The following is a 26808-nucleotide window of genomic DNA, read 5'->3' on the forward strand; positions in this document are numbered from 1 at the left end:
TGCACCAGAGGATGATGATGACCTGGAGTAAGGAGGAATCACAGTGTCACTCGCCAAACACTCCACGCTACCCTCTCTGACTCACTGTCTGTCCTTACATCTTCTAACTGTTAAGTTTTTAACTAATGCAACAGTATTACATCTCTATTTATTTCCCTTTTTATTTTTACTCCATGTTCTTGTTACGCTGAAACATCTTATTGATGCTTGCTAGATTTATATTGTTGTACTTGAAATTTGAAGATGAATTGTTTGAACGTACATGAGTTAGTCTAAGTGGTGTACAATGAAATGTATTTTGGATTCGGTGCTGTGAACATAGTTTTTTAACAAGGCCAACTACAAACACAAAAGTGAAATTTGTGCTTTTCAGCTCTTGTGTTCAGTATGATGAAAAACTGAGGGTTAATCCAAAACCATGGAAACATGAGTGATTAGGGTTTGCGCATCATGGGGAGGCAGATATGTTTTGAAATAGAACATATGCCAATGAATCATGTTTCATTCTAAAGATACGCTCTCCAAATGTGATCCCAGCCTATCACATACCTTGAGTAAGGTAGGGTTCAGTCACTGAACTTCAGTGTTATGCTTTTGTGGGTATTAATACCTTTTGTGATGTTCTAACTACTGTGTCACTTTCACATATTCAGTAGGAAATGGCGAATGTATCATACTCTGATATTGTTTGCTTTAAAGTAAAGGTTTTATTTGACATAGGGGTCCATGTAGCTCTGGGTCGTCCACTTCACACAGTAAAATGTGTGACCCTCTCGAGTTTTTCTACTGTGGAGAGGTCCACTTTACCACACTTAGGGCCGGTCTCACAGACAAGGCTTAAGCCTACTGTAGTCCTGGACTAAATCACACTTTCAATGTAAAAAATGCTTTTTAGTCTAGGATTAGTCTTATGCCTTGTCAGTGAAACCAGCCCAATATGTATGATCCTCACGTTTTTCTTAAGTGATGGGTACACTCAAGCTTGTGTGAAATGTCATTCAAATAAAGTAGCATGTGCATGTACCATTTGTTCTCTTGGTTATTTAATTACTACAATAACCTACTGACAGAAAAAAACATCATAGCCTACACCTTTCAAACACCACAACGTCATTACGCCCCTACATTTAGCCTTTTTTCCATTACCGATATATTTCAAATACAAAACAATAGTAAATATCGGGTAAACAATTAGCAACTGTAGGCTACCACACCAACAGGCTACTTTTATGCAATTATCACGCCACTGATTTATTTAGCACCATGGACAGCTGCCATGTCCGATTCATTGCTTGCATTCAGACTTCAGAAGCATTGCATGTGGCCTGCAAGTAATTTTTTTGTGCAATTGAATTTATAGTTTGTTTATTGAAATCATGCAGGACAAAAACAATTACGATCTGCTGTGGTCTCCGTCTATCAGAATCAGATGTTTCATGTCGCAATGTTGTCAACACTCCAAAACCATAAATATAATATATATAACAATGAATAGGCTATTAGGCTACATTTACCTGTATCTCTTTCCCAGTAATACACTGGCATTTCAGTTTATTCTTATCTTCCACATAGTGTCTTATATAGCTTAAAATATCAGTTTATAAAAATGTATATGACATCTTGAGCAGGACCATCACAGTGGTTTTTGCGCATTTTACTCATAATCTTTGGGACCTTCTCATCCAACATCAGTGTCCGTTGTATATTATTTCCATGTACTATCCAGTGTATCTAGCAGCTGTGGGCTAGGTGTAGTGGCTGGCTGATGGTGATGTTCATATATTGCCCTTGACTGTCAAACCGTTAAAATAGATGATTGCTCCATCCACAATTGAAGATGTCAGGTTGACTGATTGACAAGTTATGAGCTTTTCGTCATCCATTTAATCTATTCAGGTTACCGGTAAATTACATACACGTACAGTAGAGTAAATATTAATTTTGGGTTGCCAGATGGACAGTGGACCGTGGATCAACGTGTGTACAATTTGGCTGGTCATTCAGTCGTGCTAGATTCGAAATCTGGCAACCCCGTGCAGCCAAAAACGATATCGTAGATCTTTGAGTAAACTAATATAATATATATATCGTATAGTATATATAAGTATAAATAACGTTACTTGCTCAAAGATGTACGATTTTGGCTGCACAGTACAAAATACAAATAACAATGATAATACTTTTTTTAGTAATATTGTATTCACATGTAAATATATGCGATCATGTTAAATAACTTAATACCGTCCCTAAAGCACGTATTTCATCAAAAACAAAAACAACATATTCATAAGAATGCAGGTATGCAAAGTTATAGATAAATTCACTGAAAAAGCTTAATAAACCCATTATACACATTGCATTGTGGAAGATATGTGGAAGATATATGGAGAAGATATATGTGTATGGACATTCCCCCTAAAGTTGAGACCATAGATATTATAATATAATATAATATTTTAATTTATACGTATAGTTGAGACTGTCCCGTCAGAAAACTCAAATTTTGTGGTACGTGAACACGCCTTTTTCTTACGACAACGTCCGGTTACTAATGTAGGCAGGAAGTAGGATATGCTGCTGTTGTTGTTGTTCCCCAGCTCGACTAGTTGGGCTTCTTGCAATAGCAACTACCTAGTTAGCTACATCTTTTGCTCATTCGTAATGCTTCTTGTCCTGTCGGTTTAGCTTGCTTTGCAGTGTACATCTGCCTGCCTGACCCCATGACAGCGACGTAAGTTAACTAGCCTGTCTTTATTGGCCTGCCAGCCAGCCGGCCAGCTCACTTCACAGGCTATTTGGCTAGCTATCAGATAGATACAGCTCGCTAGTATTGTGTGTGTGTGTGTGTGTGTGTGTGTGTGTGTGTGTGTGTGTGTGTGTGTCGTTCGGAACTGCCGGTGTGTAAGCCCTATGTGTGTGTCCATTTGCAAACAAGTCATAGTGAGATGAGGCAATACGTGTCAATATTTACCAGCTTTATGCTAGCTTGGTGGTGTATTGAGTTGTACTTACATTGGTTTGAATGACCTCTGGTTTTCAAATTTTCAGACCATATTCAGTAATCTATCAATGCACTTTATTTAACTGTTAAATTAAGTGTACAAACTGAAACTGCACAACAATAGTAAAGGACTCAATGCACACATTCCCGTAGGTTTGAATTTAGGACGTTTTGGAATCTAGATTTTAGCAGCTCAGTAATAGCCTAACTTGTTAATGGGCCTACTCCTTCATTTCAGATGGCAGCTCCATTCAAAATCCCCAAGAGAAAACAGCCAACAGAACCTGGCTTCTGCCAATCACAGTCACCACTGTCACGTCTCGAAGATACCAGCCCTTTCAAGGTAGCCTATTTTCAATCCGACTTGATTTTGTAGAGAAGTGATTAATGTCTCACATGTCATTTTAGCAGCTGAAATGTGTACCTTGTAATCAGGGTGGTATAGAATACGTGTATGGAAATGTATTCAGAAAGAAGAAGCATGGGCAGATTGAACACATATTTCACAACATATTTTGATAGGACAAATCTTCAGGGGGCCTGCAAATCACATCGCTGGTGAATAGGGGTGAACTTGTGCAGAATGTCATACAGTGCCCTGCGTAAGCAATGGGATAGTGAGGCATTTTTACAGTATGTTCTCTGAATAGATGTATGTATACAACCCTGCTTGCAATTGCTCAAAGTAGCTTGATGTCTACTGTTGTACCATCTCCAGGCAAACTAGTGCATGCTAGTGCCTTTTCTTTCTCCAATGTGACTTCCGTGCATTCCTGGTGTTGTCTTGATTGGTCAATGTTGCACCTTATAGCCCAGCCAATTCCTCCAATCCTTAATTGGGTCAAGCAAAGCCATGGTCAGTTATACAAGTGCGATCAGTTTAAAAATAAACAACATTGGTGAGGATTGGTGGGGTGGTGTAGAAGGGCAGGACCTTGCATGTACTGTATTTTGGGTGGAATATGATGTAATTTGAAGTCAACAAGCCCTGGCTGTTTAAATTTGGAGTATCATACATAAAGCTATAGGGCCTCAAACTAAATAAAAAGTAGTGCATACCGCACGAAAGTGGAAACCACTATATGCGAGAGGACAGTCATGATAACCAATGATGTTAATAAGTTGTTCACCCGTTAGGGATGGACGGTTTTTCGGTTAAACCGAAAACCGGGGTTTATAAAAATAGAAACGGTTTTTTATCAAAACCGTCTAAAACCGGATTTTTTTTTTTTTTTTTTTTTTCCTATGTTGTTCAAAGAATAAAACTGGAACATGTCACATGTTTGTCGTGTGTGAAAATAACAATGATACAGTCTGAATCTGCCGCGCAATGAGTGAGAGGTTTGGTCAGTTGTGAAGAATAACTGAGGATTAATATCTAATTGGGATTATATTTAAGGGTAACGAATCACTCTATGGGAAAGATAGTTGCCTTCAGTTATTGGTAGATAGGAAAGGTTTTTTACAATTACTCGCTTACATTTAATAAGATCATTTTCGCTGCTCTCTGTAAAGCGCATTGGGTCACTTTTGTGAGAAATGCGCTATAGAAATAAAATGTGATTTGATTTGATATCAATCAATCAATCAAACTTTATTTATGTTCTATAGCACAAATCATGCATTGAATGTAACTCCAAGTGCAGTATTTACTAAACCACAATATAATAAAACAAGAGCTATACGGATCAAGAGTGTTTGTGCACAGCACCACTGTGTGTGAAGGCGCTACTGAAAGTGATGACAGAACGCATGTCTCAGAAGATACGCGGTCACTTAGTGACGCAAAGGTAGTTCTGTATTTATCTCTATCTGTATTAGTACATTTATTTTGAAAGCTCTATTTTGACAGCTCTACCATGGGCACTTTTATTTTGATGGGGCATTCTTTGTTGATTGACTTACGACAGTTCAGGACGAGTCAGTCTCGCGGCATGTGGTTTTTATGAAAAGCTTTAAGTATGTTCACTGCATAATTCTAAGTCTAATATTTCAGTGATTATTGAGCAGTATTCAAATATTTAAATACATTGAGCAGCAGCTGAAACTTTGTCTAAGAACCAAGATATTGAGAAAGCAGTTCATTCAATGAAGACGCTGTTCCAAGAGATGATCTTCCGTGCAGGCGTGCACCCTGGATCAGCGGAGCTGGTGTGTTAAGTGTTCATGTGTTTTCATGTATGGTGTAGCTTACAAAAGTCTGCCTTTCCACTTATATTTGTGAAACTAAGTAGCCTAAATGTGTTGCGACTGTGCTTACGGTGTTTTAATGGTGTTCGACATGAGTGTATTGTAGCAGTAGGGCTCAATTATTTGAAATTGTCGCTCTTTTGTTTTTTTTTGTTTTTTTTTTTCGGTCGTTTTTCGGTTAACCGGAAAACCGCGGTTTTAGTCTTTGACGGTTTTTCGGTTTCAATAATTGGAAACCGTCCATCCCTATCACCCGTGCCCCCATAGTTGCTGCTATCTCTTTTCAGTCTTTTCTCATTTAACTCCTGACTGTCATGAAAGTAGCTTATGCCTACTTCCCAAATTCTAAAAATGTCATTAACGAGTATTTTCAAATATTATGTCTCAGGCAACAGACAGACAACAGACAAACTGGTGTAATGGTCCTTCCAACGGAAAAGGTCCTAACAAGATTGGTTCTCTGAATGGACACAGCTCCAGAGCTGGGAAGGAAAGGTATGTACAGAGATTATTGCTGAATTCCAAATGAATTCCAAATGTTCTAGTCTCTTACTCCCCTACACTCCTGAAGATCTGAAAATAATCAATAGGTGCAAGCAGTAAGGCAACATTTCCAACAAAGCCAATCATAGGGGAACATTCTAGTATTACCATATCAACTTAATCCACCCACTCCTCACAGAAGCCTAGGTAAGGGGGTAGAGTATATAGGAGACCATTTGGAATTTAGCATATATGTTAGTCTGTAATCAAGCAAAGGCTGGAGAGATACATGATCTAAGAGGATTGTTACTTTGTGTAATCTAAAGGTTGGGATGTGTTTCTTGAAATTGTCAGCAGATGGTGCTCTTAAACCAGTTCAAAGTCATTGTACTTAAAAAATAAATTTAAAAAAAAACTTTTTAAAAATAGTCATTTTGTGTTCATCACCAGAATGAATTCTAGACACAGAAAGACAAGAAATGTCATGAGCTGCTTGAAGGTCTGGAGCACATACACACACACACACCTCCATGTCAGCCAAACATGGACTGCCACTGCACTTTGCACTTTGCACTTTTTACCCTGCACTCACATGAGAAATGAATCTTTTAAATCACTTGTTGTCTTTTTAAATCTTCTTTAAATATTTTTATCGCCGGACGGGTACACAAAGCATTTCACTGCATATTATACTTGTATATTGTGTATGTGATTAATAACATTTTAATTTTAATTTTAATAAATGGTTTCTGCATACAGTCATGCTGTAACAAACAACATGTGACTGAGGAGATCTTTGTCGGGTGCCTTACATATAGATACACCTGCAGTACCTACCAGTCCAGTGTTTCCCCTACCATTGCCTTGGGGGGGCGGGCCGCCCTCCCAACGGAACCCCCCGCCCCCCCAAGAAAGAGGAATTATTACTGACGGAGACACCAAACATCTGACAAGCAGGCTAAAATATCCGCGTTTTTTAAACGCACCCAACCCGAATCTGGCGAGTGGCAAGCCCATAGGCTCGTTGGTAACATTAGTCCGCCGTAGTCTCGCATAGCCAGACCTATCTCTCCACACTTCGCGCTGTGCCAGCGCTGGAGAATAATACAAGATTTTGCGCAAGTGTGCGCGCGAGACGCGAGAGTTTTTGCCGGCTGTGATGTCTGCAGATTGAAAGTAAGCAAGTTGAAACGTTAGCAAATATAATTACTGAGTGTTCTGACAGAGAAAGTTGGTTAAAATTGGTCGTTATTATCGTGACTAGAAAGTGTCTGACTATAGTTCCATAGTGTAAATAGTGTCAAAGAACTAGCAAGCTAGCTAGCTAGCTCAGAGGTGATGAGATGAGCTAGTCTCCTTGCACACTTGCCAGCTAAAGAGCTAACTGGAGGCACTTTATTATTTTACTTAAAGTAGATACACTATCTTTCCTATTCTGCTAGAGTTGGGCTTCATGGTAATACCATAATGGCATTACAGTACATGGACAGTTGATTGAAGCATTGGAAATGTCAGTTTTTTATAGTTGGACATACGATTTTTTTTCAGGTGAGAGAGTAAAGTCAAAATGACATTATCTGACTGGATTGCCCACAGCAATCCAATATTCAATTATAATTATGTTATAAATTGATATGGATCAATTTATGCCTCTTATTATATTATAAATACTCTGGCTGTTTTGTTTACCTTTTGGTTGACAGCAAAAGGGAGAGAGGAGGATGGGGAGGGAGAGAAGGAGAGAGAGCAGGATGGTGTCGGCTCGGCACACCAGAGAGAGAGAGAGCAAGAACCAGGTGAGAAAGTGGACAGGTAGTCAAGACCACATAAGTAAGTAGCCTTGAGAACCGATGGTTCTGGAGCCTAATGGCCCATAGGGCAGGAGCCTATCTCCTGTTTCCGTAGCGTGAGGCGGCTTAATGTACACCCCTGGACATGACGCTGGTATGAGGCAGGGTCTTACCCCCTGGGGGGGGGGGGCATGCCACGGTCCATGCCACCCCCCCAAGGCAGCAAACCTAGGGGAAACACTGAAGTCCCTAAATATGTCTACCCACAAACACAATCTTACTTAATGTGTTTAGTATGTTCTATTTTACTGACCCTTATTACTCAACCCAATGTAGGCATCTTCATACAAAGTTGCTTAGTTTGTGTGTCTTTGTTTGCAGTACACCAAACGGGCCGTTTTTTAAGGATGTTATTAAAGCACGACTCGGGCTTGGTCACCCAAGCAAAGGAATCTCTGGCCAGTCGACTCCCTTCCAGAGACCAAGCCGGGCCACAGATCAATTCCCAGCGAATCAGAGGGGGGATTCCCCAGGGCACAGCCAATGGAGAGAACCACACATACATAAATCACCTCCCATCTGTCATCGGTCAATCAACGGGACCCCCAAGAAGCAGACCCAGGAATCTCGAGCAGAGAAGAAGCCATCTTATATACAGTCGAGTCCTATGACCTCCACACACAAAGCTGGGCAAAGACTCCCTATATCCGCTACCTCTTCTTTTAAAAATCGGTAGGTCATAGTTGTTAGAGAACAAATCCCACGGGGACCGATCTGTGTATATAGTTAAAACTTCCACAGAAATCATGCATGGATGTTGATGTCACATTTGCACAAAAACCTTGAGCAAACAATCACTCCCAAGCTCCTATCCCCCATGCACATATGGAGAGCTGAAAGGATTGAAGAGCTGTAAGCTAAATGGTGAAAATTACACCATCTGCAAGGTGAAGCTATTACCATTTTGCTACTATCGATCAAATCCTCTCAGATCTCCTCAAGTGACAAAGGCGCTAGGTGTCAATTTGAGATTTGAACGCTCTTGTAGCTTATTTGGACTGAACCGTTGTTCACCACCAGGTGGCGCCCAAAGAGAGCATCAGACCGCCTGTGCCAGGATGAGAACCAACTGTCGCCCCAGATGAAGACACAACATGGGGATCTGAATGGTCAGAGTGCAGAGCATACGTGTGTGTGTGTGTGTGTGTGTGTTGTTTTCTCTTCTCCTCTCCAGTTTTATTTTTCATTTTAAATAGGATTTGAGTTAGATCATCAAGTTTTAGAAGTAATATACTTTCTAAATGTATAACTGCCATTGTTATATTCCCATGATGACTTATGAACAGCTATACTATACAACTGCCTCAGAATTAGCCCAGCAACTACAATGGTGTGCAGAACAAGATAACTTTTGAGGTTTCCCAATGTTATTGTATTTTTATTTGATTCCATGATTCAGAGCGGTCTGTGCGATGCAGCCCTGTGGAATCGGAGGAGGATTCTGCACCTGAGTTCTCACCAGAAAGGGAGATTTCCAATTCCTCAAGGACGGGGGAAAAGTGTTCATTTTCACCGGTCCTCAAACAGAGGAAACCTGACTCAGGAATGAACGGAACTATATCAGAACACGCAGAGGTAAGACCTGCAGTTGAGTTGGCTCAGGACTCATCCCAAGATATGTGTACGTACATGATAATTAAATAAGCTGTAACTGCACAAGCAAGGTAATCCCTGTGACGTCATATCCCTGTGAAGTCATATCTTGTGTTCTTTCTGAAGGAGAGAACGAGACTGGGCTTGGGAAACTCAGGATTAGCACTGCAGAATGGGGTCAAGAAGGACAGTCCGTCAGGGACGGGCGCCTCGGGGAGTGTCTCTGTCCCACCACACCCAGACCAGAGTTCAGATGAGGACGTCCCCCCCAACCCTCCCAGGGCCCCAGGGAGCAGAGTCTCTGTGCCCGTGGGGTCGGTGAGATGCCCCTCCTCCAAGCCTCCATTGAGCAGGGCTGTCCATGAGAGGAGATTGTTCCTAAACAGGACTCCCCTTCATGCTAAACACTACAACCTCAGGGACCCGGAGCTAGAGAGGAAGTCTCTCTCCCTGCGTCTCAGGCTGAGGAGACCCAAGCACACCTCCTCAGAACCTAGTAAGTAGAACCTCTATGACCAAATACGTAGAGGCACAGTAAATCAGCTGTGTATGTCTATGAGGGGTCAGCACATAACATAACATAACATAACAGGCTAATTTGCAGTAATTCAAGCCACCACCACTCTAATGAAGGCCTGACTCAAGAGAATGGACATAGCGTAGGCCTCTGGACTGGGACACAAAGACTCAGCAGTACGCCTCTCTGTCTCTTAGTTGTCTCTTAGTCAGTCCGTCTCTTTAGGAGCTGGGAGAAGGCCACTGAGTTATATGGCATAATCTGGCTGCTGAACCGTGCCAGCCACCCTGAGGGCAGAATGCCCAGGGCAACTCCCTCTCAGCGGGCATTGGACTGGATCCTGTCAGGGAACCTAAGCCCATTCCCTTTCCTAAACCCTACCATCAACCTGTATGCGAACAAAGCCACACCTAAATCCCCTCGGATTTTTGTTGTTGTTGTTGTTGGCTGTGTCCCATGTTAGGATCTGTTCTAGCGGGAAAAGAAACATTGGCTAACTGAGTCTAGGCCCTTCAAATCCATAGTCATTAGGTAGTAACGACTACAGGAGCCACCGTTAGGATGACGGCATGGGGAGCCAGACCAAATAACAGTTGGGTAAGAGGGGGAAATTCAAGCTGGGGGTTTGTAATTTTCTCAATCTCCATAACAAGATATTTTTGTCACCATGGGGTACAAGTGAACAAGAACATGGCGTCATCTGTTCTAGATTAAACCTCCCTCTTTAATGGGCTCCACAATCTCTCTGCGGGCCAGGGTGGGAAACCAGAGGAGGACATGGGGAACTATCAGTTGTCAGCAGTGATGAGAAACAAATGCCTACGCCATGATTGGTGAACTTTAAGGTGTGTCTGTCTGCAAATTTGTGAAGCCAAGTATGCGTGCATTTGTAAGTAAAAGTATAGTCAAGGAACCAATGTAAGCATTAACAAAAGAAGATTGGCCTGGCTATTCTCAGACACATTGTCCAAGTGGCATGTCTCTGAGAATGCACAGCTGTAGAATAGATGCAGGGAGAGAGACGAGTCATCCCAGATTAGCACGGATAGCCAAAGCTCCACCTAAAGCCCATTACGGCCTACATCGGCTGGAGCACGGCCCATACAATCCCCTTCCACCTCCACTTCCTCCTCTCTGCTGCCACCAGGATTCATATTCCTTTTATTGACTTGTACAGAGTAGTTGAGTAGTATAGACCTGTAGAGAAGTCATGGGGGTGTCTAGAGGCTTGTAGGAAAAGGACTGACACAAGAATGTACTGTATCTGACTTTTAAATTAGTCTGTCTGCTTATGAGCTTATGATTGTTTTCCTACAATATATTTTCTAACCATACCACAACAAACTTGTCCTCTAACATTAGCGCAGATGCCCCTCCAGTTGCCTTGAACCATTGTGCAACAGCAGTTCAGAGTAATGCCCTCACAAACGCATTACTGACGCTAATAAATTAAAGTGACATCAAGTGACAGTGCTAGTAGGTTAAAGAATCTGCTCACATGGTAGCTCTCCCATATCCCAGAGTAGTAGGGCTCAGAGTCACCACAGCATCGAGATTACTCCCATGCCCAAACCTATTAGGCCACCAACCCTGTGACTGTCCCTGGCATGGGACCAGTGTCAGACTGTGCCACCTCTGACCTGGACTCACCACCTCCCAGACTGGAGTAGACCATATGCTCCTCGCTCTCTTCTAAACACACGTTCAGAAGCGTCTAGTGTGAAAGGGGGTGGGTTTAGTTAGTGAACAAGGTTGATCTGACTCCAAATAAATACATATTATATAAGATTAGTTCTCAACTTGCTTAGCTAGCCGAATTTAATGAGACTGAGGTTCATAGTCATCCTTTGAACGTTATTGCCATTAACGAGCGCACCTCATTAGATTATTTCAATGTCTACCAAAGTCGGAAATCAATATGCAAATAACCAGTTTAAGTAAGAGTGACTTCCTGCCATGCTATATGTATTCTAATTGCAGAAATCTCAAGTATTTGTAAACCTTATTGTGCGCTAAACCCTGATATACAGGGTTTCAACTAGGAACATCATTTCTAGGCTAAACTGGTCAATTATAATGGCATGCATAGATTCTAGCAGATTATCCTAGCACACAGATCTATCTGTTGCATTTTCGGACAAATGAGAAGAGAATGAGAATCAGATTAGAGGTTTATTTTATACAAGCAATAATGTAAGCAAGTTCAGCTTACGGTACTTCAAGTCATGCAAATCAAAAGTGTAAATGCACAAAATAAAACATACTGTTAGGAGATTGTTCTATGAAATGAATGAATTGAAAATAAGATTGTCTTTGGCAAGACTATACGTGCTAACTCACGTAGGAGATTGGATAAGCAGACTCTGAACGAAAGTTCTGAAAACCTTCAATGGAATTTCTACAGAAAACCACAAAGGACCTTTTATCATATATAAATATCTAGCAAATTGTAAAACTACAATAGTATTCAATTCATACACAGAGTTCTCCACATGTCTTCAGCTTGATCCAGAGATAACGGTGCCATACTATTTCCATTCCAATTGACCATTCTAATAAACTGATTGCTTGTGTAGAGTTATCAAGGATACACAACAAAATAATAGAGACATCAGCAATAATGAAAATAACATCAAAATACTACTCATAGAAACACATGTTAAAATTAGACGTCATAATAGAAACACCTAGGGGAAATAGAGGCGTGCCCATTCTCCTGTGCCACAATCAACACTTGTAAAGTGATAGCAGCAGTTGATCAAGGCAATTCCTTTGGCTCATAAACACGGATAGTGATTCACATGTAAACACATGCAAATGGAATGTAGTGGTCACACATTTAGCCAACAGCTGTGTTTCCCACACTAATAATTTTTTCAGACCAGTTTAAAAATCGCCCTGTCTTCAATCTACAAGGGTGCATGGCATGTGACACTCATCCGTGCCAGGGACAGTCACAGGGCTGGTGGTCTAATAGGTTTCGGTGCGACAGCTCAGACAGATTTAGCCATGTAAAATGTTGGTCTTATTTTGAATCACCAATCACTGCTCAATTTAAAGGATATAAGGGCTTTATAACCTCGGGTCAGCTGTTTACAGCATTATGTATGCCAAGGTGTTACTACTACTAAGTAAGGTGTCTTTCTGTCTCAGTTGTGCTTTCTAGTGAAGATGAGGAGGGCCAGGATGAAGAGGGATGCCATGAAGGAACGACATCTCAAAGCCCCAGACCGAGGGCAGCACACAGCCACAGGGACAGGCAGCCCACACTAGAGGAACACACACTTCCACAGGTATGTCAGATTGGGTGCACCTAATTAGACACCTAAAATGCAATGGCCTCCTCGCCATGGCCTTTGTGTCCTCTCCTTCATCGACATCTACACTGATCTGAAAACACAAGATGGATCAAAGTAATATGGCGTTGTCATTGTGCCCGCAGTGTCTCCTGCCTACGCCCCCAGAATCTCAATCGAGAGATGAGATTCTGGGATCAGAGATTATAGAATTCTAATTCTGTGGTTGCTCGGTAATCATGTTTTATGACATCATGTATGATGTCAAATGTGGGAACAGACCAGCAGTCAGGGAACAGTTGTTAGCAGACAGACAGACAGACAGACAGACAGTGCAGGTTGTGAACATATGAGTAATAAAGGACACACGTCTGGAGCAGTGTGGTTATTAACGTTAGAAAGCCTCCCTGCGTCGCAGCTGTAAGTAGAAGCAGACTCCGCTCGTTAAGATCCTTATGTTTGTTATTGTGTTGAGAGGTGTAGCACTGAAACAGCTGGACCCCTAGTTGAGTGTCTTGAACAACGCCTCCTGTTTGAGGTGTTTCTGTTTGTACATGGCTCTGGCTCAAGTGTGTCTTCATTCATTACGAAGGCTGGATATGGGGCCCTGTGTGTTTTTCCCACTTCCAAGCATTTGACTTGTGTTATATTATGCTATACAATAGTAAGTTATAAAGTCAGTTGTACCCCAAAAGGGGTAATGTGATTCTACCAGCCCAGCACATCAAATGTAACACAGCACACGGAACACAACATCAATGGATAAGATTGTGGACATTATTGTGCCGATAGAAAAGTCATTAATTTTGGTTTTGTAGGAGAAACTCTGCAGTTGTGAGGGTCATTTGAGGTGCTGTGTGCATTGCTACAGTATGATTACCTGTGTTCTGTTTAATAGGCTGTGGTTATGGAAAAGTTCACGGGTTCAAGAGAAAGGGAACAGAAACCTGGCAGGCCACAGCAGCTGCCCCCCATCATGGAGCTGCCCTATGTTACACTGCATGCTGGCGTGATGAGAGCCGAAGCCAACGGAAACATCACAGTAAGATGCAGAATCTACGGACTGTGTGTGTACATGTTTGAATTTGTTTGTGTTCGTGTTGGTGTCCAAGTATGTCTGTGTGTGTGTGTGTGTGTGTGTGTGTGTGTGTGTGTGTGTACCTCTTTGTGTCGGTGTGTGGGTTTCTCTCTGTCTCTGTGTTTGTACCCATAAGCCAGACAGACAATGCACGATTTCAGTTACGGTTTCTCACAGTTCTCACAACGGAATTCATATATCCACTGGTAACGTGGGTAATCTGCTATGAACTTGGCACCTTGACCTGCACAGTGTGAGTTTGTAAACGAGAAGATGCGATCAAGATGCGATCAAGTTTTTTAATTAATTAAAAGTCCGATTTGGAACCTCAGTTTGGAACCATGCACATTTTTTTTTATATTATTATTATTATTATTATTATTATTTATTTATTTTTAAATTTGTTTTTTCAGATTTTATCCCTTTTTCACCCAATTTGGTATCCAATTGAACCCAACCTATTATCCAATTATACCCTGCCTATTGCGTAGGATCCGCCGCACGACCCCGTGGCCGGCAGCCCCAGAGGAGATCGCCAGGCAGACTAGCTGACTGGCTCCTCGAGCCCGACACCGTTACTCCAGCACCAGACGGGGGCGGTGTTGCGCAACGGATCCTTGTCCGGAAATAGTCCTATACCCCCCTTTGGGAGCGGCCGCTCAATATGCCGCTCCCTGTGTGCCCCGGCCATATCCGGGTCTGGCGAGACCGGGATTCGATCCCAGTCCCCGGTGGGCAGCTTGCACTAGTGGCTAATGCTTAGACCGCTGCGCCACCGCGGGGCGGAACCATGCAATTTAAATAAAACTTGTGGACCTCTGGCAGGACGAAAGCTGCCTTTATAGCAAAAAGGATCAAGATCGTTAGAAATTCCAAATGTTTTTAAAGAATTGCCCCTGCTGTGCACACCTGGATGTCGGGTTCAAATTCACCTGATGTTTTTAGCCTTTTTTCATCAGCGTTCATGTGGGGGTGAGGTTGAGAGGGGGCTCGTTTGCATGCGAGTGCTACCATCAGGTCTGCTTCTGCAGCATACATTGCATCAAGACGGTATGACGTGGAAAATGTATCTTGCAGTATGAGACCCACTCTTCAATTGGAATCGTCTGCCTTTGTGAAAATGTCACAGTGTCCGCCTGGCGTTTAGGTGCTTGTGTGTGACTTATATATCTTTGTGTATGTCTTTCACATTCGTCATTCAGTACACACGATAGCCTTCATGCACTTTCTACATTTGCAACTTGTTCTCTCAGGTTGAAGCCTGAATGAATGGAGGACACAGAAGAAAAAAAACTCTCCTCACTGCCCTGATTTCAGAGAACATTCGCCCAGCTCTCTTTCCATGCCTTCTTCCAGATTTTTTCCACCCTACTACGATGGGCCAATCAAACGTTTTTTTTTGTTACTGTGATATTTTAATACAGGACATCTGTTTTCCAGTCTTAATGGGCCACTCCTCATGTGTGCCACAAAATAGGGCTAACATAGGCACACAGATGGGAGAGAAGGATTTGTAATAAAATAAAAAAGAGTTACATTTATGTCACTTTGTTGATTGTGGAGATCTTTGCCCAAAGCTCTCAAAACACTTAAGCCCAAACAACCGTGTTAGTTGTAAAAAAAGATAATAATATTTGTTTAATAAGCATGCCAAGCTCTTATGCTTATAAGCATATTATCTTATATCGCAACAATAACACCATAAGCAAATCAAACCCATAACTGGCAAAACAGTTTAGTTTATCACTTAGGTTCTTAAGTCAAATCCATTCAAAGGCTGTAAAAGCTTTAAAAGGCTATTGTGTTTGTTTCGGTGCTCTTTAATAAGCAATTAAGAAATAGTATAGGTCTGATGGAAGAGCACTGGGGTGAATTATACCAGGGTAAACGCGCGTAACATGTGGTCAGTAGGTTAATGTGTCAGAATGTTTTTTTTTCTTCACTGGGTTGCTCCGTCATTACGGGTAACTATACGTACACCGCTTTTTGTTGTTGTTTGTGGAAACATTCCAGTTGGTCTGTGGTCCCGTTCATCTTATTGGTCATTTTATTGTTGTTTTTTTATATTGGTGTGGCTTGCATATGCCGTCCATACTTTATCATCCAGGGTGTGGATAGCTTTTAACATGGTTACTTATTGCATGCATAACAAAACACTTGCGTTAGTCATTGTTCTTGTTCACTGTCATTAGTCACCTCTCTTGATTTATATTGCCTGATAATGCAGTCACCGCAAAAAGTTGTTTTAATAAGAGCAGTCCATCCATCTCTTCATATAGAGTCTCTTAATTTCATCTCCAAAGTATACACTAGATCTCATTTTCAGAGTCAAGGGTCATTCCGCCCGCCTCCTTATTTGAACCCAGCAGAACAAGATGCTGTGTAAAGTACCTCTCTCCACATGTCTCCCATTTCCGTGCCCTAACCTCTCTAATAGTGTTTATTTACTCGTCCTCTTATTTATTTACATGCCGTAATGACACTCTGTCAGCATTTTCCCCTCTGCTAACATGCTGCTTCTCTGCCTCCCTCTTTTATAGGTAATGGATGATGGCATCACTCTACCACTGAAAGGTAGGCTAATCATTGGCAGGTTGTCGTCGTGGTAGTACAGGAGGACTAATGATCAGATGGCAACGGGGCCTAGTCAGTTTGAGAGTGACATCACTGCGTTTTTATCTTTACTGCACATGTGCAGGGACCTTTTCCCCTGGGGGGAGTCATATGGGCGCCATATCGCCTGTGTGGCACCACATGAAGTGTCTTCTTGTATTATGCTAGATGATGATGATGATGTCGCTGCCCGCTTGCTCTGTTGGCGTCATAGCCTCAGCCTGGCAAAGTAAGTTGTGCCAGCTGCGTCTGTGGTATGACATACTGTAGGTCAAGGGATTCCGATAAATTGGGATGACTGTGCCAGATGCCAAGCAGGATCAGTCTTGAAATTATTTTGACATGGCAGGCTGCCTAAATACACATTGTCTGCTTGGATTAGATCCACTTTAGACCAAGAACCCTTGATATACCTGATGGATATCTAACCTCTAACCTGTGAATTGGTGCCTGGCAATTATATATATATTTTTAGATAAAACCCAATCTTCACTGTGACTGTAATCTATATTATTTTTCTCCAAACTGCTGGACGCTGCAGTCATCTCTTTCCGCAATGGTGATTTCGCACTTAGAATAACTTTGCATAGGCAATTTTAACCACTTCTACCTATTGTCATTATCTACTGGTGTAGCTTACTGACCCTTGACTAAAGGCAAGACGTCAACATGTTGTGCCTCTGCATGTTTTGATATAACTAACTTTGATGGGGTTATAAGCACCTAAAACATACAGATCACTCAAAAAAACGTCCCCTGTCTCCAGGCCCTAGGGGGGAAGAGGAGGAGGGGGTGTCGCTCAGCCTGGTGGCTTCACAGATAAAGGGGTACGGCTTGTGGGATGGGGGGCTGGCCCAGGATGGCAGCCTCTTTCAGGACTGGCAGGGGCCGGCCCCCTCTCTCCTCTTCCTGTGGGTCACTGAAGCTCAGGCCAACCTGATCCAGACAGAGCTATCCACCATCCACCCCGTCACACTTGCAGGTAAGGGAATAGTAAGGCCCCATCCCAAATCAAACCCCTAGGCTTGCCCCTTGTGCACATATTTGAGAAGATTTGCAACATAGTAATAGGCTAGGCCGAATTTATAATCAATGATTAATAATAATATTTGTTTATTATTAAGTGTTTCCCCTTAATAACAACACCATCCATAAGTATTAGGAAAAGGAAGCATTTTGAAGCTGGAAATCTGTACTTTAACCTCATAGTAATTGTTTAATTTCAAATCCAAACTGTTGGAGTATAGAACCAAAAGAAGAAAAACATATAATGGTATCTGGCAACAGGATGAAGAACTGTATGAGCTGTGTCTAAATCTGGACGCTTAAAAAAAAGAAAAAAAAGAAGGGAGAATTTGATGCATGGCGAAGTAAGATAAGTGCTATGGATCACTGTCTGATCCAGCAGAGGATCAATTGAATTAAAGGTTCAATCAACCCGTGAAGGTCAACGGAAACAAAGTGCTGTGTCCAAATGTGTCCAGGAAGAAAATGACAAATTAGCGGGAGCTTTAGCTTTAATGTAGGCCAATCACTGGGCATTAGTGAATGCATGACAAACCAGCAGGCCTAAATGATTCAAAATGGGAACACCTGCCAACCGTGTGTGTGTGTGTGTGTGTGTGTGCGCGTGCATGTGTCTGTGTGGGTGTCTGGGTGTCTGTGTGTCTGTGTGTCTGTGTGTGTGTGTGTGTGTGTGTGTGTGTGTGTGTGTGTGTGTGTGTGTGTGTGTGTGTGTGTGTGTGTGTGTCTGTGTGTGTGTGTCTGTGTGTCTGTGTGTCTGTCTGTGTGTCTGTCTGTCTGTGTGTGTGTGTGTGTGTGTGTGTGTGTGTGTGTGTATGTGTCTCTGTTTCTCTGTGTGTGTAGGCCATTCGTGTCCGTTCCTCCTCCTGGTTCTGACGGAGAAGCTAGGGGACCTGCAGACGGCTCTCCTGACCTCCATGCTGGACGTGGAGAGCTTCCACCATGGCCGTCCCCATGACTTTAAGAGCCCCCTCTCCTGGGCAGAATGCCTGACGCTCATCCACAGCTGTGCCCAGGACACGCACCTCTTCACCCTGCTCGGCCAGAGTGGCTCCTCGGAACTGGAGCCTCAGTCGTGCCAGGTCAAACAAGGCCAGGTCAGTGGGTTATGGGTTAGGACACTGGGTCAGGGTTTTGGTGGAAGGATGTATGAGTGCATGAGTGCTTGCCTATACACACTGTGTGTGTGTGTGTGTGTGTGTGTGTGTGTGTGTGTGTGTGTGAGAGAGAATGCACGTGTATCTGTTCTTTCGTTCTCCCCCCCCCCCCCCCCCATCTTTTATCCCAATCCCCACCCCCTGCATCCCTAACTGCCTCAGTGGCGGTGGGAGGCTTTTCTTCAGCATTATTCAATTCTCTGCCAGGTCGCAGCCTAACTGCAGCCGTTTATGGAAGCCAGCTAGTGGCGCCAGCCAGCAGTGACCTAGTTGTCGGCCAGTGTGAAAGCTCCTTGACTCAGCCCTGATGAGGTGTCAGTCTCTAGTGAGGGGAGATGGGGAGATGGGGATGGCTCGCTAAGTCGGGTTGGGGTTGGGCCCATTCCCAGCCATCTGCAGAAGTAAGGTTGGTCCTCGAAGAGTCTTGGAGGCAGAAGAGGATTACCCCCCCCCCCACACACACACACACACACAGACGTCATCCTCCTCTCTTGACTCTTCCCATAGCAGCACTTCCCGGCCCCGTCTAATCTTCGCCAAAAGTTGAATTGGACCGCTTCCCTTATTTGTATCCTTATGCAAAATGTATTTCCTGTTCAGACAAATACACACTTAGAGATGAGAGAGACAACTTTTGTGTGGTAATTCCCATCCTTGTTTCTGATGCTGTTGACATTAGGAGAGCCCAAGTGGAACAAGGGTTACCCCCAGAAGCAGAGTGCCCTTCTCCAGGCTCCAGGGGCTACCGAGCAGGTATGCTCCTAAAATATATATTATTCAATGGGCTGGCTGACTCAGGGATATGGATCAGTTACATTTTAATTAGATCAAACCAGGAGATTCATGTAATAAATAATTGAATCTTCATTGATAACTGTATTTGATTTGTATTTGTATTTCCTGAATTCATTTCTTGATTTGATTGAGCTGAAATGGAATGGAACCCAACCCTGGTTTGAGTGTCACCATCTAGAGGTCTTCCATCTCACAATATATTTTACAACACAAGTGGATTCTTTTGGACTGAAACCATCATACATAATTGTGTATGGTTTTAAGTAGTACATATTCAATGTTTGTTATTTGATTCATTGTTTCCCCCATCAGGTTGATTCAGTACCCATCGCCTCCCTCTAAAGGTCGGATCGTCGTAACGACAGAGGACCTGGACTGCCTTGACAGTGGCCAATACCTCAATGATGTCATAATCGACTTCTACCTCAAGTAAGGCTCACTGGCCCCTGCAATGACACCCTGCTCACTATGTCGGACGCTACTTTTTTTCTCTTGCAAAATATTGCACTATATTTTGGGTGTATTTTGAGAATTGCTCTGTCTATGTTTTTTGTTTTTTTTGTTTTTTTGTATTTACTCTAGATTCATTGTCATTTCCTTTCTATGAATGGTTGTGTTATCATGTACCTTTTCTCCTTTTATCTCTATGTATGTAGTCTCAACGTCTCTGTGAATATACAATTGTGTCAGTTACAATCCCAGTAATTATGTACAGTATGTGCGCTGTATGTCTTCACTGTATCCACCAGGGCATAACAAAAGACACATTCCTCTCCTTCAGGTATCTTGTCCTTGAGAAGGCTCCAGAAGCCGTAGCGGAGAGATGTCACATCTTCAGCAGTTTCTTCTACAAGCAGCTCACCCGCAGAGACACGTCCTGTGAGGAGGCGGCTGCTATCCTGTAAGGAGCTCAGCCCTGGCCTTTTGCAGCTTAGCTGAGGCTCGGTGCTCGTCACAGGGTACTCCACGGGGAGTCTGCGGCCTGGGGCCTTAGCCCCCTGCACAGTATGGCAAGCACGGTAGTTGGTAGTATATGCAGGAGAGGATAGTAGTAAGCTATGTACAGTTAAGGTAGCTATGTACAGTATGGTGTATACAGCTCCATTGTCCTGACTGCAATGAAAAAGCTCTGTCGTGTTAGCGTAGGAACGCTATCCGGTACACTGGTATTAAGCCATGTTTCAGGGAAAATCATGATTTTTCAATCCATAATCCTCGTCTGTGAGGTAATCCAGAGTTTGAGTTCATCCATTTTGTTCGCCAGTGAGCGGACATTGGCGAGAAATAAACTGGACAAGGATAATCCGTTCGGCTCGCGTTGTTGCCTGTGGTAACGTCTCCGAGAAGCATTCCTCCTCCCTTATTCCCGCAGACCTAGCGAGTTCGGTGGAATGTGAAAATGAACAGTTTGTGTAGCGTGATCCGACGTCCAATAATGTTTTTTCGGCTGTATGTAGTGTTCGCAAGACTATGCTGAGTAAATATACATGAAATAAGTAGGTAAATAATCACAAAAATGCAGGTTCTAGTCAGAAGCAAGGCATTTGCGTGTACACCCGCTGCCGCCATCTTGAAGATATGAACATGCTACTGTAATTGAAGGTAAAGCATTTGTTATCTGCTTCGTTTCAGGACTCGGGACAGGAGACACCAGAGAGTGAGGACATGGACTCGCCATGTCGACATCTTCAATAAGGACTACCTGTTTGTGCCTGTCAATCAGGAGTGAGTGAGACAACCAATCTAAGATAACATGAATAGACTTACACCCTTTCTGCCACACACACACACACACACACACACACACACACACACACACACTGGCTTTGTGTCTCTCGCTCATTCACACACCTACATCGTAGAGATAAACCTTGGACTCAAACCAGTGATATTTCCGTTCTCCCGCACAAAGCGGAACGTATACCTCCAGAGAAGATCTCTGTAGCCAATTAGCCCTTGGTGGCCCGGTCTGCCTGCCTAGACTGGTCTGCCCGTCTACACGGCACTGGGGGAAAACACTGCTCCTTTCTTCAGCTTCCAACTGCCGTCACTCTAACAATGAGGCATGAAAACAGAGAAGATGAAACTGGAGCAGCATCTGGTGTTTGGAGTCTGGGCCACCAATAGAGTGGAGGTGGATGGGCTTTAGAGTAAGATGTAATTTGTAAGGTTTCATGCTGCCTCAGTCACGCTTGAGGTAGCAGAAAGAGATTAATCTGTTTACATTTATCATATGGGTGGAATTATGAATGATGATTCATGGCGGGCGGAATTTACCACTGCACAATGTCACATTGCTTTGAACACTCCAGGCTTTTGAGTGTAGAACAAGGTTGGTGGAATGGGATTATTTAGAGCCAAAAGATTGGCACTTTGAGTGTAGGAAAAAGTGTTCCCGAAAGAGAACTCTTGGCTATTTTTCATAACAACAATGAGAAAAGGGCACGTAAGCTGGAAAATGACATCAGCTCCATACATGCTCCAGATATTGATTTCTATTCTGACATGGCTGCAGTATGTTTCTATAAAAGTCAACAAGGCTAGGGGACAGTCACTATGTGGAGAACACAGCCGCTCTGGTGCCTCGTGAATGTTATTTATTGCAGAGCTGTGTGTTCTCTGGATTCAGACGCACACAGAGCATGTTATGTTTTGCCATTAGTCTCTTGTTTTGAAATGTCAACCCCCATGTTGACAATGGGATGAAATGGTGTTTGGCTGAATACCAAATCGAATTTACTTTGTTTACTTTGTTCTCTGTGTTTCCTCCTTACCTCTGTTCTGTGTTTACTCTTTCCCTCTGTTTTGTGTTTTATTATTTGGCTCTCAATGTATCCAGAGCTCACTGGTACCTGGTGGTGATCTGTTTCCCTGGCTTGGAGCAGGCCCAGCATGAGGAGTGGCAAGGCCCAGCATCGGTGGAGGCCAATGGGGTGAAGAGGAAACATGAGACTGAGGCTGCGGGCCCTTCTTCAGATGTCAGGCTTAACAACAGCACTCCAAAAGTCAGCTTGGCGAAAGAGTGCGGAGCAGGTGTGTTGGACGGACTTAAGCGTGCATGCTTCAGGCAATTAGCCCTGCAAAAGCATAATCTCTGACAGAGGACCTGGACTGCCTTGACAGTGGCCAATTCAGTGGCAGTGTTTCCCCTACCATTGCCTTGGGGGGGCGGGCCGCCCTCCCAACGGAACCCCCCGCCCCCCCAAGAAAGAGGAATTATTACGGACGTAGACACCAAACATCTGACAAGCAGGCTAAAATATCCACGTTTTTTAAGCTCACCCAACCCGAATCTGGCGAGTGGCAAGCCCATAGGCTCGTTGGTAACGTTAGTCCACCGTAGTCTCGCATAGCCAGACCTATCTCCACACTTTGCGCTGTGCCAGGCAGCGCAGGAGAATAATACAAGATTTGGCGCAAGTGTGCGCGCGAGACTCGAGAGTTTTTGCCGGCTGTGTCTGCAGATTGTCTGCAGATTGTCTGCAGATTGACTGCAGATTGAAAGTAAGCAAGTTGAAACGTTAGCAAATATAATTGCTGAGTGTTCTGACAGAGAAAGTTGGTTAAAATTGGTTGTTATTATCGTGACTAGAAAGTGTCTGACTATAGTTCCATAGTGTAAATAGTGTCAAAGAACTAGCAAGCTAGCTAGCTCAGAGGTGATGAGATGAGCTAGTCTCCTTGCACACTTGCCAGCTAAAGAGCTAACTGGAGGCACTTTATTATTTTACTTAAATCCATGCCACGGTCCATGCCACGGTCCATGCCACCCCCCCCAAGGCAGCAAACCTAGGGGAAACACTGAGTGGAGAATAGATTCTCACACAAAAAGTGAGGATTAGGGGATGTTCTAGCCATACCATTCTACCCATCTACCATTTTGCGTGGGCAGTTAGCTTGGCCTTAGTTGTTATTGATTTCAAACTGGAACTGTTTGATTTGCCCGATGGCTATGCAGGTTTCTACCATGCCCTCGATACCTAGGCCAAGAAAAGGAGAACCGGAGCATTACAATTTGGCCATAACACTGTGGAACAAAAATGAATAAATTCTGACACTAACATTTGCGGCTGATTAAGTGTTTTACCCTGACTGTTTCAGTTCCAGGTGGCATGGGTAGAGCCAGAGCAAAACCCACACACTGTATGTTGAAGAACCCACCGGTAAATATCTCTTAATTTTCTCACAGATCCAGAAACAATTTACAATTTACAATTTAATATTCTGTTTGTTCTCTTACATTCTATGATATTGCATGTTTTTTTTAAGGAGTGTACCCAAGATGGTTGTCAGAAGGAGACCGTATGTAAGAGGTGAGGCCATAAAGGTGCAATCTGTTCAAATGTTTTGAAAAAGCAGAACTGAGGGGGAGGGTGTTTGTTGTGTTCTATGCACTGATTTGCTCAAATGGAACACTTTTTTGGAGTGCATTACTTCCCAAACCTACAGGGGTCTTATCCGTTTTCCATATTCCGTTTCCTACGTGTGTTGAATCTCACCGGATTGTTTCCTTTCTCTGTAGACCCTGTATTGTCGTCATGGACTCCCTCAAACTGTCTTTCCATGAGCGAATCTACAAGCTCTTGCGGGAGTGAGTATTGTATGAGTGTATGAGTGTATGAGTGTATGAGTGTATGAGTGTATGAGTGTGTGAGTGTGTGAGTGTGTGAGTGTGTGAGTGTGTGAGTGTGTGAGTGTGTGAGCGTGTGAGCGTGTGAGCGTGTGAGCGTGTGAGTGTGCGAGTGTGCGAATGTGCGTGTGTGTGAGTGTGTGTGTGTTGGACATGTGTTGGACATGTTCTACATGTGTATGCACTGTGCATATTTAAGCCCTCTTTTGTTTCACCTCCTCAGGTACCTGCAGGTAGAGTGGGAGGTGCGCAGAGGTACACCTCGGGACTTCACTGCAGACAGTATGAAGGGCTCCCACTGCAGAGTCCCCCTGCAGGACAACAGCAGCGACTGCGGCCTCTACCTGCTGCAGTATGTGGAGAGCTTTCTTCAGGTTTGTTCTTCTTTCCAACCCATCCAACATATCTAGAAATAAGTTAAACATCAGCCAATTGGCCCTCTTCATGCATTTGTTACAACATCCATCTTCAATCCTGGTACTGGGGACACATGGAGATTGCAGGTTTTTCTTCAAGCCCAGCACTAACACACTTGATTTAACTAGTCATCAAGCTTTGCTTATGTTTATGATTATTATTCATATTTATGACTGGACATTATTTGACTATCAAGCAGCTGCCTTTTACAGCTACAACCATATTTAATAGATGTTCAGTGAACTATGCTATTGTGATTAGTAACTGTGTCTGTGACCTGATCTTGCATCAAGTCACAAGGCTTAAGCTCACTGGGCTAACAGTCTTGTGCTATGCTGGAGACTGATTTGAACCCAGTCGGTCACCTATACACAGTGACCAAAGACTTGACTCAAACACATGTGTAGTACCCTAACTGCTATACATCATCCTAACCAACCCTCTGATTGGCTAACCTCTCCAGAACCCGGTGGTGCATTTTGAGCTCCCCTTGCGCCTGGAACACTGGTTTCCACGGCAGCGGGTGTGGCGGAAGAGGGAAGCGCTCCGGAGCTTGGTGATGGAACTGCATAGTCGTCAAGACAACAGAGAGAGCAGCAACCTGTAGCCAGGGCAGACGGACGGCCACTGCATAGAAGCAGCCACAAAGACCAACCCATGCTCACCTCATCTGACCAATGCACTACTACAAAAAACACCAAACTGTGAAGGCCTTGTTTTATACTTAAAAGTGCAATAAATGGGAAACGTATACTATTTTGTATTATTTATTTTTAATAAAATAGTGCAAGCTTTTATTTTTAAATTTTGTTTCTGGTTTGTGATTATAAATGTTCAAAATAAAATGTTGGCTTGAATAAATTATTGTTCTTTTTGTAATGTTTGATTGATTTTTATTATGTGCTTATTGAAGCGTGAACATTGATCATATCCCTCATATGTCCAGTCCAGAACAGAGATTCAATTAATTCTAGGAAGACCAACTCGACTGCTGTATTCTTATTTAACTGTCAACTCCCTGCTGTGTACAAATACATCTGAAACAGCAGTGTGGAGAGTTGCTTTCTGCAATTGATGATACTGTTTGTTTTTATGCTTCACACATAAAATATCCATTAATATTCAATATAATAATACTCAGTTATTCCTGTCAAGTGTGTCTGGGTTTTGTTTCTGTGGAGTACTCAATAACTGAATGTGCTCATGATTGTTTGCAGCTGCAAACAATAGTGGCATCACTACAAACAAGTCAAACGACTGTGTTCCACATGCTGCAGCTATTTAGTTCAAATCAGAAAAATAAAAACAGTTTTCCAGCGGGAATACTGAGTAAACTCACAAAATGCCCTCTTTTAATATGATTATTAAAACAAGCCTGTTCTCTTCTGTCTATAGGTTTATAGTATTGAACCAAATCTCTTTGTCTCGCAAGCTTCATAATACTGAGGTTACAGTATGAAAAGGCATTTATAAAATATATTTTTCAAGAATCAATGGGTATAGATCAGGAATTGAAATGACCAAATCCTGGATTGTGCCTTTAAGCATATGTAGTTAATTGGGTTGAGTTTGTTGAATTAGTATTTTCTGGCTTTGTCTCAGTGGAGCAGCTACTTTAAGCCATTGTGGGTGTGTGATACACAGCAGGGGGGGGGGGCTGAGGAGATCCCCCTTCTCTTAAATACCAATTAGGCCTACCCCTCTCATGCTAACCATAACCTGATCTCTATGTCATAGATGTCGCCACTGTCCATAGAAAACCGTAGCATCAAATGTGCTATTTATGCTCTTTAAAGGATTAGTGACCACCCATCAATCATGTGTTTAACCCAGTTCAGTTCGTATGATGTATGTACTAGGTTTGAGGGATTACACTGATCTGTAAAAATAGCCATAGGATTACATGAGGCAGGGTTACTATGAAGCAAGGAAATCTACACTGCTTGTCTCACCTAAGACTAAGGATTGACCATAACATTACAGTGTTGGTTTATGGCATGTAGATCAGTAAGATTAAATCAATACCAGATTGTCAGATTGTCAGATTGTCAGATTGAGATTGTCAACAGGTATGTTCAGCCTATTTTCATGTTAAGGTGAAACATTATTTTACCCTGAGTTATCCTCATAGTCCAGTTGTGAGAGCTTCTCCAGTTCACCGTTCT

The 26808-nt window shown here is 42.9% G+C and overlaps 1 protein-coding gene across 1 annotated transcript; it reads left to right on the top strand.

The window, feature by feature from the left end:
- Positions 1-2573: 2573 nt before the first annotated feature.
- On the top strand, positions 2574-25495 carry LOC308152649 (sentrin-specific protease 7-like). The gene is made up of 22 exons (XM_080525686.1): positions 2574-2731; positions 3240-3344; positions 5580-5686; positions 7846-8196; positions 8545-8633; positions 8924-9099; positions 9244-9613; positions 12788-12927; positions 13829-13972; positions 16549-16582; positions 17388-17603; positions 18488-18741; positions 19481-19554; positions 19909-20025; positions 20378-20497; positions 21229-21321; positions 22436-22629; positions 23698-23759; positions 23866-23909; positions 24119-24187; positions 24450-24600; positions 25107-25495. The coding sequence occupies exons 2-22, from the start codon at positions 3240-3242 to the stop codon at positions 25248-25250; spliced, it is 3054 nt and encodes a 1017-aa protein (XP_080381812.1). The 5' UTR covers positions 2574-2731; the 3' UTR covers positions 25251-25495.
- The last annotated feature ends 1313 nt before the right edge of the window (positions 25496-26808 follow it).

Source organism: Nansenia antarctica (genome assembly GCF_963989245.1).
Source record: "Nansenia antarctica genome assembly, chromosome: 3".
In the NCBI taxonomy this organism is placed as follows: Eukaryota; Metazoa; Chordata; class Actinopteri; order Argentiniformes; family Microstomatidae; genus Nansenia; species Nansenia antarctica.

What these genes read in the sequence shown, in the direction of transcription:
- LOC308152649 (XM_080525686.1), top strand. Translation starts at nt 3,240, where the DNA reads ATGGCAGCTCCATTCAAAATCCCCAAGAGAAAACAGCCAACAGAACCT. An exon ending in CTATATCAGAACACGCAGAG is followed by an intron (nt 9,100 to 9,243) that starts GTAAGACCTGCA and finishes TTCTTTCTGAAG; the next exon opens with GAGAGAACGAGACTGGGCTT. An exon ending in CTCCAGGGGCTACCGAGCAG is followed by an intron (nt 19,555 to 19,908) that starts GTATGCTCCTAA and finishes TTCCCCCATCAG; the next exon opens with GTTGATTCAGTACCCATCGC.